This window comes from Rattus rattus, chromosome 1 (genome assembly GCF_011064425.1).
Source record: "Rattus rattus isolate New Zealand chromosome 1, Rrattus_CSIRO_v1, whole genome shotgun sequence".
Taxonomy (NCBI): domain Eukaryota; kingdom Metazoa; phylum Chordata; class Mammalia; order Rodentia; family Muridae; genus Rattus; species Rattus rattus.
Window position 1 is genome coordinate 269,165,746 of NC_046154.1, and position 15,406 is coordinate 269,181,151.

The 15,406-nt window shown below is 41.6% G+C and overlaps 1 protein-coding gene across 1 annotated transcript in view; it reads left to right on the forward strand.

The window, feature by feature from the left end:
- The window catches only part of Arid2 (AT-rich interaction domain 2), a 120,040-nt gene that overhangs the window by 39,770 nt on the left and 64,864 nt on the right, over positions 1-15,406 (forward strand). The window contains exon 4 of the mRNA XM_032885512.1: positions 14,243-14,376. Coding sequence (XP_032741403.1) covers positions 14,243-14,376 — 134 coding nt within the window. The remainder of the gene's footprint in view (positions 1-14,242; positions 14,377-15,406) is intronic.

A 15,406-nucleotide genomic window follows, 5' to 3' on the forward strand; every position in this document is an offset into this window, starting at 1 on the left:
TTATAAAACTGGGATCTCTCTCTCTCTCTCTCTCTGTCTCTCTCTCTCTCTCTCTCTCTCTCTCTCTCTCTCTCTCTCTCTCTGTCTCTCTCTCTCTCTCTCTGTCTCTCTCTGTCTCTCTGTCTCTCTCTCTCTCTCCCTCTCCCTCTCTCCCTCTCTCCCTCTCTCTGTTACAATAAGAATTGAAAGCGGAACAGGTTTACAGTATGAGTCAGTGTTAACTTTCTGCCTTGGCTTTCTTCCATTCCTAAGTGTTACTCTTCCTTCCATTTTGGGAAGTGCATATATGTGCAAAGCTTATGGGCTGTTTTTGTGTCTGAAAATCCTTTGATCTGTTCTGCTAGAAATTGCAGATAGACAAAAAACTGCTCTCAGTGTCGGCATTCTGACTTCCTGAGTGCCTGAGGCTGGGCTTTAGAAGCATGGAGGCTCAAGGCTTATCACTCCAAGCTCTAAAAGTTAGAGACATCTATCCTTGCAGGTCAGAGCAAATTTGGCTCTTAGAAATTCACTGCTCAACATATGGTGGCTGGGTTCAGAAGCTGTGAGCCTCAGACACTGTGATCCTTGCTATGTCTGCTTAGTGACTGTCTGGGCACTCTTTAGTGGTGGGCTCATCTCAACTTAACTCTTTGTCACCTCCCACTGTCTAGGTGCTTGCATAGACTCTGATCTTGGAAGCTCTGTGGAACTCTTAACCCTGACTGAACTGAGGGCACGTGAGCCTTAGGAGTCCTGTGGGCATTTAGTCTTGGTAGTCACTTTCCAACTGCCTTCTAGAGATGGTTTCTAACTGTGCCTGTAAGCCCAGGGTTTGCTCTTAGTGTCACCACCTCACCCACTCTGGGAAAAACACAAGTAGGCAGCTAGAGACCAGGCAGGGGCTTATTGAGCCTAACATTGCAACACGGTGGGCAAAGGAGCACCTGAGACAGACCCAGCACAGAGGAGTGACAGCTGCTTATACAGCTAGAAAGGAACAGGAACACAGTGCTGATGTTGGAGTTCTACCAGTCAGCCTTGCCTGTGCATGGCTTACAGTTCCTCCAGCTCCCACTAAAAACCTTTGTATCACTCACAAGCTTTGCTTATAAGCCAGTTATGAGTCTCACATCGTGCCAATCGTGAGCTGTTTGCTGATTCACTGGGAAGATGCACCCCCTCAGACATTTGTCCTAACTAAGAATAGTTTCAAGGGGAATGGGGTCACCCAGAGTTTACTGATGCTGTGTTGCCTGGATCAGAATCATCCAAAGCTCTTCCAAGTTGCCTGGAGTGATCTTGACTGGAGCAAACCCTCCTGAGGTAGCAGCTGTTGCACTGTCTTTACAGCTGGAGTGGAGTTTCCTTGAAGTAATGGTGGCTATAAATTCCCTAATAGGGCAGCCTGGCATAAGGGAGCCTTCATTCATGGGATACACAGATAGGCCAGGCCTATCTTAACAGCTTTGGTGAAGAAATGTTTCATAGAGAGAATTAAAGGGTACCTCTAATAAAGGCCTGTGAGGTTAGTATCCTTAGTGTGTTCAGGGCTTACTCCCTAACCCTACGTTCTCCTAGGGAAGACAGTGTGCCCCTGCTTGTTCTGACCTCTCGTGCCTTTCATTCATCAGCTCGAGTAGGGTGGACCATTTCTACTTTTTAAGTGGTACGGGGATTGAACCCAGGGTTTGTGCGTGCTAGGCTGGTGCTCAGTCATTAGGCTCTCCTTTAATCCAGATGTTCAGTTTCAGTACTCAGTAGGAAATTCCTCTCTTGTAAAACAACTAAGTACATTCAAATAGTGTATTATTTAATTCGATCCTTGTTGATTTTGAGAGTATAAAGTTATCAATACTTAGACAAATCAAAGCTCAAGATATATTTAAAAATGTAAACATTCATAATTTTTAAAACCACTATCATTTCATTTTTATTTAATTGTATTTTACCTGTATGCAATGGATTTTCCTGACTTTTACCTGTAGAGATATTGGATTTTTATGTAGTAGTAATTTTCAATGAAGAATGAAATACCAAAACTTTGGGTGAGTATCCTTTGTTATTCATGAATGAGTTAAACTTAGATCTCCCTACATTGTCTAAAATGAGGAAAATTAAAATGTTATAAACTTGAAACTCACTTCCTAGGAGTCAAAACTCTGGATACCATGACTTATCAAGAGAAACTAGACAAACCGAAGCTGTCGTAGGCGGAGGAGCCTCTGAGCTCTCTGCCTCCATGGCTCAGGTGCTGGAATTTAGGTGTGCACCACTGCACCCTGTACATGTATGCATTGTTCATGTATGCCTTGCTCATGCTGACCAAGTACTCCATGGCTGAGCTCCACCCTCAGCAAAGGAGAACGCTATAAATACAGCAAGTAAATACCATTCACTCAGTGCCTGATCTGTGTTCTCAGCAGGTACTTGCCAGGTGTCTAAGAAGTGCTCAAAATGTTCCTTCCTGCCTTTTCTCAAGACTGTTAACAGACTGCAGACCTTGGTGGCTAAAGTACCGACTGGAGAAATTACTGAGTGGGAAAGGCCCGGTCTAGGGAAATGATAATCACTGAGCTGACACCATGGTCGCTGTGGAGCCGTACAGCGCTGGCATTGCGGCTGAGGGCTAAGTCGGACTCCGTACAGCCCAGGCATTGCAGCTGAGGGCTAGGTCGGACTCCGTACAGTGCAGCATTGTGGCTGAGGGCTAAGTTGGACTCCGTACAGCCCAGGCATTGCGGCTGAGGGCTAAGTCGGACTCCGTACAGCCCAGGCATTGTGGCTGAGGGCTAAGTTGGACTACTGTGTGTGGGGTGCACTCAGCTTCCGCTGTTCTTGCAATGCTTCCAAACCCGTTGGACTTTTAATTGGAATTAAATTTGAGGAAAACTCAGGGTTACACCTAGCTAGACACATAGTTTCATGCTGTTTTAACGTGTGTGCACTTGAGCACGTGTGTGTACATGTGTACATCTGTGTGCGTATATATTGTCCTCACTTTTGCCTGTAGCTTATTTACTTTTATGTTACAGATAGTATTTTATTTTGAATTTTTTTTTTTTTTTGGTTCTTTTTTTCAGAGCTGGGGACCGAACCCAGGGCCTTGCGCTTCCTAGGCAAGCGCTCTACCACTGAGCTAAATCCCCAACCCCTATTTTGAATTTTTATCTTTTCCTTTTTTTCTTTGCCTCATTTAAATTAAATACAGATTTATTTCTACCGTACTTGAGTATATGTTTGTAATTTATTACAATAGAACTCATCCTTATTAAAGTCAAATGCTTGGTGCTTCTGTCCTGTTGTTTCATGAACTGAAAGACTGAGACTCTTGTAACAGTCCCTGCTTCTGATGTGTAGATCATTGATGTCACAAGTGCCTTTATTTTTGTCTGTATATAAATCCCAGAAGACACATTGTTCTTTAAAAGCACACACACGCGCACGCACGTACACTTGACAACTGTCATTATAAGCCTTGGGGATAATAATCTCAACAGTTGGGAAGCAGAAGCAGGAGGACCAGAGTCCATAGTTATCTTTAGCGGAGAGAGATAATCCAAGACCAAACAGGGCTACATGAGAATTTGTCTCTCAAACAAAAAACAAAAACAACAAAGCCCTAAAACATTGAAGTTCTTCTGTTTTACAGTGTAATGAGTAGATGGTCTTTTTGTTGGTGTTGAGTGTTCTCATGTCCGTGTATATTCTAACTCTAACCCCGCTAAGATGCTCCATACCCTTTCCCACCAGCATCCGGGTTAACTGTGCTCTGCATGGCTGTGTTGTATGAGGCCAGGTCTGCCTAGTAAATCCATGCTGGCCTGGGCTTTGCTGTGTCACCCTTCTTCCAGTTTCCCATCCTCCTGCCCTCTCTGCCACCCGTGTGCTAGGATGACAGCTGTGCTGCTCCGTCACTGTGGTAAACCCTTTGTACACTAGTTCTAAGTTACAAGTCATTTCTCTTTGCAATGACATTTCCATATTGGATTTTATATTTTGAGTTAATTTTCTAGAATAGTGACAGTGTGATTTTCCCTCTGGTTTCCATAGTTTCTAGTGCATCCATCTAGAACATTTCCTGTCCTTGTTAATTTAAAGAGCAGACATGTTTGTCTTTTGTTTCTCTCAGGTCGCCTTTGTAGTTCTTTGGGTTGTTGTGGTCGCTCTGTGTGTGTGGCTGGGAGAGATTCCTTTTTCTTAGCATTGCTTGAGAATTTAGTAAGCACCTCAGTGCATTTTCACTTGGTTTTCTATTATTTCCTGGTTTGTCTCTTTTCTGATTATATTTGAAGACTCCTTAGACATTGAATTGTCTTTTTTCTTTGTTGTTTTAAATTGCTTATAAGAAGAGTTTAGGGGTGGGGTCTTGGTGATCTAGAGTCAGGTTGATTGAGTTTTCTCAACCTCTTAGTGGCACAGCATTCATCTCAGCCTTGCATCCCCTGCCTCCTTTTCCCATCATGCTGGGGACTGACTGCAGGGCCTGCACACACTAGCCAGAGCCTTGCATGGCTTTTGTTCACTTTTGGTGCTGGTAGGAAATTCTGTAGGCCTTGATGAAAGCCATAGTTGCTTTTGCTTGCCTGCTTGTACTTTAGTTGTCTAGGTGGTTCATCATGGCTTCAGACCTCTTCTCCATAGACCTTCCTGTGAAGCAGAGCCCTGAGTGCCATGCCCGGCCTTCTCTACCTGCGCTGCACTTCAGTTGTCGCTCTTCTCCCAAGCCCTCCGTGCTTTGTTCTGTTTCTGTTTTTTGGTTTTTTTATTTTAAATGTGTGTGTGTCAGAAGTGTGTAAGCATACATCCACCACAATGCCCACGTCAGAACAGCTTGAGAGAGTCCACCCTTTCCACCCTGTGGTTTCCAGGTACTGAACTCAGGTTGTTCTCTTACTGTCAAACACTCAAAGTATAGAGTCATTCACTGGCATGGGGAGTCTTTTAAATACACAATTATGTATTTTTAGCTTTGCGTAAGAAGAAGGTGGAAGTAAATGACCTATTCTACCATCTCTTTAAATAAAAATATTCATTTTAGACCTTTTGCTTACTTAAAAAATCTTCTAAGGCTGTTTTTCTTCATCCATCCTTCCAGTAAGCGCCCCACCATTATTAGAGCATGATCTAGACTTCGTGTTTAATTTGGTCTTTTATTACTTCTTTTGAAAAACCTAAAATGTAGAACACTAGTGGGAAGGTACACATATATATTTGTATATTTGGTTTGTTTTTATTAGATTTTCTATACTTAAAGACAATTATGGAGCTGGAAAGATGGCTCAGTGGTTAAGAGCACTGACTGCCCTTCCAGGGGTCCTGAGTTCAATTCCCAGCAACCACATGGTGGCTCACAACCATCAGTAATGGGATCTGATGCCCTCTTCTGGTGTGTCTGAAGACATCAACAGTGCATTCATATACATAAAATAAATAATTTTTTTAAAAAAGATAAGCGTGTATTTACCAGTATGATATAGAAATTTATAGTTTTCTGGCGAAGTACAATCTTTTCTGGTTATTTTAAATGTATTAAATAAATTTTGTTGATGGTTCATTGCTTTTTATAAAGAAATTATTTGAATTTAATTTTTAGAGCTTTAAATTTTTTTATGTGTGAGTTTTAATGGCATATATGTATCTGCGCTACATATGTTTTTGGTGCCTATGGAAGCCAAAAGTCAGTGCTGAATCCACTGTAATGATCTTCTGTAAGAATTGTAAGTGCCCTTAATCACCAAGCCAATACTAGCCCCAGGATTTATGTTGATAATCTGTGTGTGCGCTTGTGTGCCTGTCATGTGCATGTGCGTGTGTGTTTACTACCTATGTGAGGGTGCCTGCTGAAGTCCCAGAAGGGGAACTGGAGTTATAAGTGGTTACTAACTGCCCTCTATGGTGGGTTAGGAACAAAACTCTGTAAGAGTACAAGAGCTCTTAATGGCTCAGCCCTCTCTCCAGCTGTGCACTTAATCTTTTATCACTTGGTAGCCACATAATCAGTAGTTAATGATAATTTTAATATATTCAAAATGTTTGTCTAAATGTTTAAGTACAATTCAATTGAATATGATAACCTCATTTAGAGTAGCATTTGGTGAATGTTCTGTCTCAAGAATTAGACATAGAGATCTAATTATCATTGTAAAATCAGAGTCATTTCTTTTGGCTGTGGTAGAGAGCAGTCAATTTATAAGTCAGTTTTGTTTGGTAACATTACTTACAGCTTGCTTGGAAGTGAATATGAAGTTTCTGATAGAAATGTCATTCCAATCTCTAGGTCTATCTCTGGTTTCCACTTCTATTTACCTTGTGGTAAATTTCAAGATGACAATGATATTCTCTCCAATGCTAAAAGTATCTTAAATTTTTCTCAGCTAATGTCTTTCTATTCCTTGTTTGGTTTGGTTTGGTTTGGTTTGGTTTTTGTTTATTGTTGGTTTTGTCTTCTCTTTGATTTTGTTGCTTTGCTTGTTTGGTAAATGGATTGGGGCAAGAGACGTCTCCAGTTAGCTATATCTTGTTAGTCTGCATAAAAGAATATATAGTCAGTTTCTAAATGCTATGATTTGATTTTGATAAAACATTTATTTTCATTGGTGGCAGAACCTCTGTACTCTTGAGTTTCTGTTTCCTTTGTTTAAAAAGAGTGTTGATGAATAAAATATTCATTGGGTATTTTTCACCTTACTGGAAATACCTAGTTTACTTTTGCTTCTGACTTTATTGAGGTCAGTTAATATTGGCACTTGAACTGCTACAGTTGTTCGCCATGGATTGGAGCGTGTTCTGCATCCTTGAGATCTGCTTATGAGTCATGAGTTAGTGATTCCTTAGTCACTGTGTCTGGAGTGGCGTTTCCCTCACCTGGAAATCAGTAGCTCGTTCCTTCCTCCTCCACGCTTGTCACCTTCAACTCCGGTCTGTTCTGTTTGTTATGGATTAAGATGCTTTGTCAAGAATTGGCTTTTAGGGGCTGGGATTTAGCTCAGTGGTAGAGGCCTTACCTAGGAAGCGCAAGGCCCGGGTTCGGTCCCCAGCTCGAAAAAGAATCAAAAAAAAAAAAAAAAAAGAATTGGCTTTTAAGTGGCCCTTTTTTTTTCTTTACAGAATTTAAAGTGTTTGTTTTTAATGTGTGTGTGTCTGCATGTGTACATGGCCATGTTTTTAATGTGTGTGTGTCTGCATGTGTACATGGGCATGTTGGTGCGGGTACCCACAGAAGCTTGTGAGCACCTGGCATGGATGCAGGGACCCAGCTCCGATCCTCTGCCAGGGCAGTGTGTGCTTTTACTCACTGAGCCGTCTCTCAGACCCTGTCTCAGGTAGGGCTTTACTGCTGTGCACAGACACCATGGCCAAGGCAACTCTTATAAGAACAGCATTTCATCGTGGCTGGCTTACAGGTTCAGAGGATCAGTCCATCATCATCAAGGTGGGAACATGGCAGCATCCAGGCAGGCATGGTGCAGGAGGAGATGAGAGTCCTACATCTTCATCTGAAGGCTGCTAGCAGAATACTGGCTTCCAGGCAGCTAGGATGGGAGTCTTAAGCCCACAGTGACACACCTACTCCAGCAAGGCCACTCCTACTCCAAGGCCACACCTCTTAAAAGTACCACTTCCTGGGCCTGGCATATACAAACCATCACACACACCTCAAATGTCTAAGTCATAAGTTTCGACTGCTCGGCAGAACTCCACCTTCTTCTACAGCGGTGCCCCTGAGCCTCAAGGGAGGTACAGTAGAATGTGAGGATCAGGCCGGGTTCTGTACAGCTCCTTTTTACCTCTCTAGCAAAGGATTCTGCAGACGTAAGTTTTATTCTCCTCTAAGAGGAACAAGTGAATAATAATGAAATAAATTAATGAGATAAATAAATTTAGAAACATGACTGGATACTGAACTATCCCTTCTCTTTAAGATTTTCATATCATTAGACAATACATAGAGTACTGTTGTAAATACTTTTAGATAGGGTCTCAACAAGTGACTCTTTGAGGAAGTTCTGCATGAGAAGAAACTGCTGGTTTTAAAGAGGACCAACAGTTACCTCATAAAAGTTCAGTTTCTTAAGCTGTTGGAGCTAAAACCTTGAAGCATATCCTTTGCCCTGCTGCTAATACGTGGACCAGCAAGTGTTTCCGACGCAGTCTGCTCACATTTGTCTCCTCCGTGAGCCATCTTTATTAAAGCGTGTGTCTGCTGGGTGCTCAAAGGCATGTCGCAAACTCAAATCCCAGTTGCTTGAGGCTTTGTGGCTCATTCTGTGTTGTGTATTCTGAATATTACGACCAAAACTACCATTCTTTTCTCTCCAACATAACTGTCAGTTATTTCCTTAATTAAAGATAGTTAGCCTTGGTGATTTTTCACATTGTGCTTTTGAAGAAATCTTGTTACTTTTAACTTCATGCTGGATACATAGATTTTGGAAAGTACCCTTAATATGAGTTTTTAAAAAAAAAAAAAGAAGTAAGTGTAACAAAATATGACTAAAGCAATGAAATAGTTGCGGCAATTTATGGATCAGAACAGGAGAAGAGCAACTGAGAGTAGCTACATGATAGAAAAGTCCAAAAGTGATTTTTTTTCCCTAGATAGATTTTGCTGACCATGTAGTCTCTGGTTACATTTTACATGAATGAGGGAATACTTTTTTTTTTTTAAGCACTGTTGTGCTTTTATAGTTTGCTTTTTATTTGTTAAAATTATTTTTAAAATATTAAATAAGATTTTTATTTTATTTGATGACCTAGAGCAGTTTTGAACGAGGGGATAAATAATTAGAATAGAGTTGTAAAAGGTGGTGTCACTCTTGCATGTTCTTGTTCCTGTTGTGTGCGTTTGTGGCTGTGCTGTCTTGTGCCCTTTCGCTGAACAAGTTTAGCTCCTCTGAGGTTTATCCGCATTTGTTCCCATCCTTCACTTTCACTCTCTGAGGTCAGGAAGCAAAGTGTTAAATCATGAATTAATTTGCATATGTGATGGAAATGGATTCATAATACTCTGCTTGCTTAGCCACTGTTTGTGACTTGAATAATTCACACGATGTTTCCCTCATCTCCTTTTGGTGTTCCAGAACTGTTACTACCAGTGCCATTCTTAGCATTTCCTTCCGCACTGTACTATCTGTGATTTCTTTTCTTTCTTTTTTAAAAGATTTATTTATTTTATGTATATGAGTGCACTGTAGCTGTCTTCAGACACACCAGAAGAGGGCATCAGATCCCATTACAGGTGGTTGTGAGCCACCATGTGGTTGCTGGGAATTGAACTCAGGACCTCTGGAAGAACAGCCCGTGCTCTTAACCACTGAGCCATCTCTGCAGCCCCCCTACTGTGATTTCTTTTCTTTTTTTTTTTTTTTTTCTTTTTTTTTCCGGAGCTGGGAACCGAACCCAGGGCCTTGAGCTTGCTAGGCAAGCGCTCTACCACTGAGCCAAATCCCCAACCCCATATCTGTGATTTCTTATGCTGTCTTCCTTTCCCCTGCTGTTTTAAATGTATTACTAGATTTTTTTGTTTTAGGTCCTGGTTTTTTTTGGTTTTGTTTTGTTTTGTTTTATTTTAAGAAACAAGTAAATTTTATCACTATAATAATTGAGGAATAAATCATACCTTTGTGCAGGGTATATTTTATTATAGAGTCCTTTCTCATGCACTTTCCACACCAGTATCAAAATCCCATATAGGCTGTATAAAGAGTGTACCCCCTGTACCGCTGGTACGGCCTTTACCGCCGTGTACCGCCTTGTACCACTCTGTACCCCCTTGTGCCGCCATGTACCGCCGTGTATGGCCGTGTTCGACTGGCCTCCTGTCTGCTCCTCTGCTCATGCAGCTGCAGCTGCTACTTGCAGCTACTGCAGCACAGCCTGAGTTCCCCACTGCATTTCCAACAAAAGCTCACACAGTGTCCATACAGGCCTCTACTGTACCTTCCTCTTCTACTGTTTCCTTCCTACCTTCCTCCCCTCCTTCCTTTTCCCTACTTCCTCTTCCACACTCTCAGTTCCTCTCATTTGCCGTCCTCACTCCTGTCTGTTCTCTTTGCTCCTCTTGTTTGTCTTCTTTCCTTCCTATTCCTTTCATGGCAGCTTCTGATAAAAGTTAACCCTGAGGGAGGAGGCTTCCATGTTAGTGCCAGCTCAAATCCACTAAGACCTATGTCTGAAATGTGTGGTATTCTTTATCTTCATTAATGAGGTGTTTTTGTGATGTAGAGAGAAATATACCACAAGCAATTATGGGGCTGTTGGTTACCTCCAAGATGTACATGCTACTGTCGTAACTAGGTGTGGTCATTGGTTGCTTCCCTCCTTGGAAGTTTGCATGGTGCCTTCTGATACTGTGAAAGTTAGACAAGAGAAAGGAGGCTTTCATGTCAGACCCAGCTTGGATTTTCCACTTCCTGTGTTCAACATTCTGTCTTCAGCCTCAGCGACTGACTTATTTTCAACCACTGTTGTGTTGCTGTTTGCCACACTCAACCTTGTTTGGATCTGTGTTTCCCTCATTGCTAGGATGATGAGCATATTTTGTGATATTTCTTAGCCACTTTTTTCTTTTGGAACTCTGTTCAGACCCCACCCCTCCTTTTTAAATGGGTTATTAGGTTTTTTGTTTGGTTTTTGCTTTCTTTTTTAGTTCTTACATATTTCAGATAATAATCTTCTGTCAGATGTTTAGCTAGCAAAGATCCTCTTCCATTTTGTGAACTTTCTACTAACACATAATGCTTGTTTCTTTAGGTATGCAGAAGCTTTTTAGTTTTATAAAGTCCCACATGTCAATTATTGGTCTTAATTTTGGGGCAAATAGGGTCTTACTTGGAAAGTCCTTTTTTATACCTATATTTTATAGAGTGTTACCTCTGATAGTCGTGGGACTAATGGATCAGGAATACGAAGGGCCAAGGGAGCTTCAACCTGGGATGACACCTCAGATGAGGACAGCAGGAATGGCCTAACTCCCCCCCCCCACAACCTGCGTCTGTAAAATTGGCTCCCCCCACCATCAACCCTAATAGGAATTGATTACCCTGACACTTCTCTCCTTGTGCATCTTATAAGGCTGTCCAGTGTTTTCCCCCACCTCTACCCTACAGCCCCTGACTACATAGATGAGGTGTCTTCCCACTCCCCTGCCCTGGCCAATGGTGTACGGCCACACAAACCTTGCTGCAGAGACCCTGGCCACCTGCCCAGGGGCATAGATACCCTCCTCCCCCACCCCAATAAATGGGCCAGTTCTCCAAAGCTGTTCCCTGATAACTTTTTTTCTTGTTTTCCTTCCTTTCTTTTCCTTCCTTCCTTCCTTCCTCCTCCCCCCCTCCCTCCCTCCCCTCCCCTTCCCTTCCCTTCTCTTTCCCCCACCCACTTATTGCTTACTGAGATCCTGCACTGCATCCACCCATGCCCAGTTAAGCTCCCCTTCCTTTAGCACAGCCTGGTGCGCATGGGACCTTGCTACTCCTGGGAAGTGGACAATGGGGTAGGGTGGCAGTATTTGTGTAGAACTTTCAGTGTCTCATATTCAGGTCTTTGGTTCATCCGGAGTTAGTTTTTGTTCAGTACATTAGATATGCATCTAATTTCATTCTTTTTTTGTGTGGACTTTGAGTTTTCCCGGCATCGTTTGCTGATGATGCTGGCTTTTCTCCAGTGTATGTTTTTATCATCTGTGTGAAATACCAGATGGATGTAGTTATATGTATTCGTGTTTGGGTTTTCTATTTTGTCCCATTAGTCTGTATTTCTTTTTGTGTGTATGTGTCAGTACCATAATGGTTTTATTATTGTGGCTTTGTAATATATCTTGACGTATGGAATGACAATTCCCCTCAGCATTGCTCCTTTTGCCCAGGTCTGCTTTGATTGGCCAGGATCTTTTGTTGTTCCATATAAATTTTAGAATAGTTTTTTTCCTATTTCTGTGAAAAATGAGGTGAGGATTTTGATTAGATTGCATTGAGTCTATAAGTGGCTTTTGATAGAACGGTTATTTGACAATATTCTATTTTACCTGAGGTTCACTTTTGGCTGTGAAGCCAGATCAATAGCTAAAACCTAGTCAGAAATGACTCTGCCATCCTCACCTGCCACGGCAGCTGTGGCATTCATTCATTCATTCATTCATTCATTCATTTATTTTACCATGCTACTCAATTTATGTCTAAGTTTATGCATATTTTTCCTTCTGTGGTAGCTGCACCAAGATCATGGATGGGCTTGGTTTATGTGCCCTTTGTGGACTTAAACTACAAAGGGACTATTCATTTTCAGACATTCTTCCGTCCTTTAGACTATAAGCTACTTGCTTGGGGCATCCCTGGGTCAGACTGCAGTGTTCTGTGTGTGCACATCTTAGTGTGGTGCTGAGTCTACAGCGGTGAGACGGGCTGTAGTGAAAGACTCTCCTGACCCAGTTGAACTCACAAGGAGAGCTCGGGAGGAAGGGAAAGTGGTAATTTAATTCCTTTTGTCTCTAGGCATGAATTATTATTGCTTTTGCAGCCATTTAAAGTTTTTCATTCAGATGCAGGAATATAACGAGGAAAAACAATTCATTGAGATAAAATGGCAGAGTTTTATTAAAGTTTCACACTTTATTATGTATTGTTTCTATCTCTTTGCACAATTTCAGAAGGGTGGCTAGATTACATGGGAAGGAGCTTTACAAACATGAGACTGTTGTGAGATGTAAGTCGTTTATTATGTGGGGAGTGTGTCACAGAGGTACAGCATCTTGCTAACACACAAGTTGATCCCATGAAAGCGCCACCTCTTACTTTCAGAAAGACCTAGAAGGAGAACACGAACTAGTGATGGTTTTCCATGTAGTTAATTCATAAAAGTTTTTAATTTATTTATTGTCTGTTGTATGTGTGTGGCCTACATGCCTGCTTGTCTACCACATTTGTGAGTACAGATGGTCGTGAACCTCTACAAATAAAGGAAATAAATAAAATAGATGATAAAATAATCTATGATACATGATACATACATACATACATACATACATACATACATACATGGATGGAGGATGGATGCAGCATGCTTTGTGACAGCAATTGTAAAACAGAAGCTTACGCATCATGGAAGAACTGAATTACTATCAATTGGGTACATAGTGCATTGCTATTATATGTTGGTAAAATAGTCACAGAAATATATTGAAATATGCAGTGAGCCTGTATAGACTTCAGGGTCAGGGAATTGTCTTTTCATTTGTGTTTATAGTAACTTAATAGCTCTTTTTAGTTTTATTTTTGCAATAACAGATTTACTTTGAATCAAGGATATAGTCCAGATCAAAGTTACTACATTTCCTTGCTAAATTACCTTTCCAATTATATCTTTTTTTTCCCCTGAAAAGTTGGTAAACTAACAGTTATTTGAAAAGTCTGATGACTTAACTGCAGATACAAAAGTTAATTTGTAAAATAAATCAAAATCAACCTTCTATAGTTATTAATAGGAATTCATTATATCGTTGCAGAAAATAGAGCTCAGAGTGATCTTCATAAAGGATAGCAATTTTTTCATTTGGCCATTAGAACCATCACAAGTCTTTTTGGTATGAGTATAGCTATTGCTCCTACAACAAAAACCTCATTCCTACCGTATGAATCTACGTTTATCACCGCTTATGGTGGTGAGCTAACAGCCTTGGACAGCACACTGAGCACATCATGCTTATGGTGGTGAGCTAACAGCCTTGGACAGCACACTGAGCACATCATGCCATTTCTTCCTCAGCACAGCCTCACCAGTTAGGCCTCAGTGCCGGCCAAGGCTTCAGCCTGGATCACTGGGACTTGGTTCATTATCTTTTTTCTGTCGTAAGCAGCAGAGCTTGGGCTTAGCAGGTCTGTAACCTAGGTTACCTCCTAAATCTTGTCTTCTAACTCCTGTTTTCCTTCTGTGGGCGGTGTTGGTGAGGAAGGCTTTATTTGGTTTACATTTCTTCATCCTCTCAGAGCATGAACAGTGCATGCAGTGTTCGTCATTCACCAGCAGGCACTCGTAGTTTGCTCTACTGTAGATAGTTTTCTTCCTGGAGTTGTGAGGGTTTTTGTACAGAGAAGAAGGATTGTGTTGAGTTCACCACCGTGTCCTAGTGAGCGAAGTCACTGTCTTCCTGGCACACGGTGTTGTTCTCTTCACTATGGTGATGAACATACTCCAGTCTTAGGTACCCAGGAAAGAAACATGCAGTAGAAGTTTAAGAGTAACATACAATGGTTTTCTCTTTCAGTTATCTAGAAAAGTACGAGAAAGTTCACCATTTCGGGGAAGATGATGATGAGGTACCACCAGGCAATCCAAAGCCACAGCTCCCTATTGGTGCGATTCCGTCTTCCTACAACTACCAGCAGCACAGCGTGTCAGGTATGTACCACGGGCTTTGCTGGGCGTAGGCCCAGAGGGTTGAAGTGCGATGTAGACATCGTGTGCGCGCGCGGTGAGTTAGGTGACCTACTGTGCACATGAGCATGCTTAAGTCCTTAGGCCTTTCCCAGCTTGGCTTTACCTTCTGTTAGAGCCCTTTGTACCACAGATTATAAAAGTAAGTTTGGGACTGGAGAGGTGGCTCAGAGGTTAAGAGCACTGACTGCCCTTCCAGAGATCCTGAGTTCAATTCCCAGCAACCACATGGTGGCTCACAACCATCTGTAATGGGATCTGATGCCCTTTTCTGGTGTGTCTGAAGACAGCGACAGTGTATTTATATATAATAAATAAATATCTTTTTTTTAAAAGGAAAGTTTGGGAATTTTTTAAAGTAAATTTTCTTACTGATTTTCCTTATTAGCTTATCATTAGTAAATTTATTCCAAATAGCTAATAAATGACAAAAAGGAAGGTCTATTTAAGAGTAGAGAAACTGGGGGTTGGGGATTTAGCTCAATGGTAGAGCACTTGCCTAGCAGGCACAAGGCCCTGGGTTCGGTCCCCAACTCCGAAAAAAAGAAAAAAAAAAAAAAGAGTAGAGAAACTGACCATAAACTACCATAAGAAACCTGGGTTCAGAGGGACCGAGTGTTAGGGAAGCCACAAGCCCTGCATGGAGTCCGCTGCAATGCATAAAGAATGTCAGAAATGATCTGAATTCTGTCATTCCTAACATGATGTTACAGGCCTTTTTCAATCAAGTGGCATCGTTATAGAAATTTCTGTAGCTGCAAAGGAATGATTTGGATCAGGAAATAATTAACTTGAAACTCTGGTGAAGAGATTGGAATGGAGCTGCTGGAGGTCCTAGTTTTCAGGAGTTCTGGAAGATGAGCTGGGATCCATGTATTGGAGTCTTTAGCATTTGGCCTACTCAGGGCAAGAGATAGCAACATTGTAAGCAAAAAAAAGAGTTGTTTTATGCGTTTTCCGTGGTTGGTCATTGGTCCTTGTGCAGAGCTCTAAT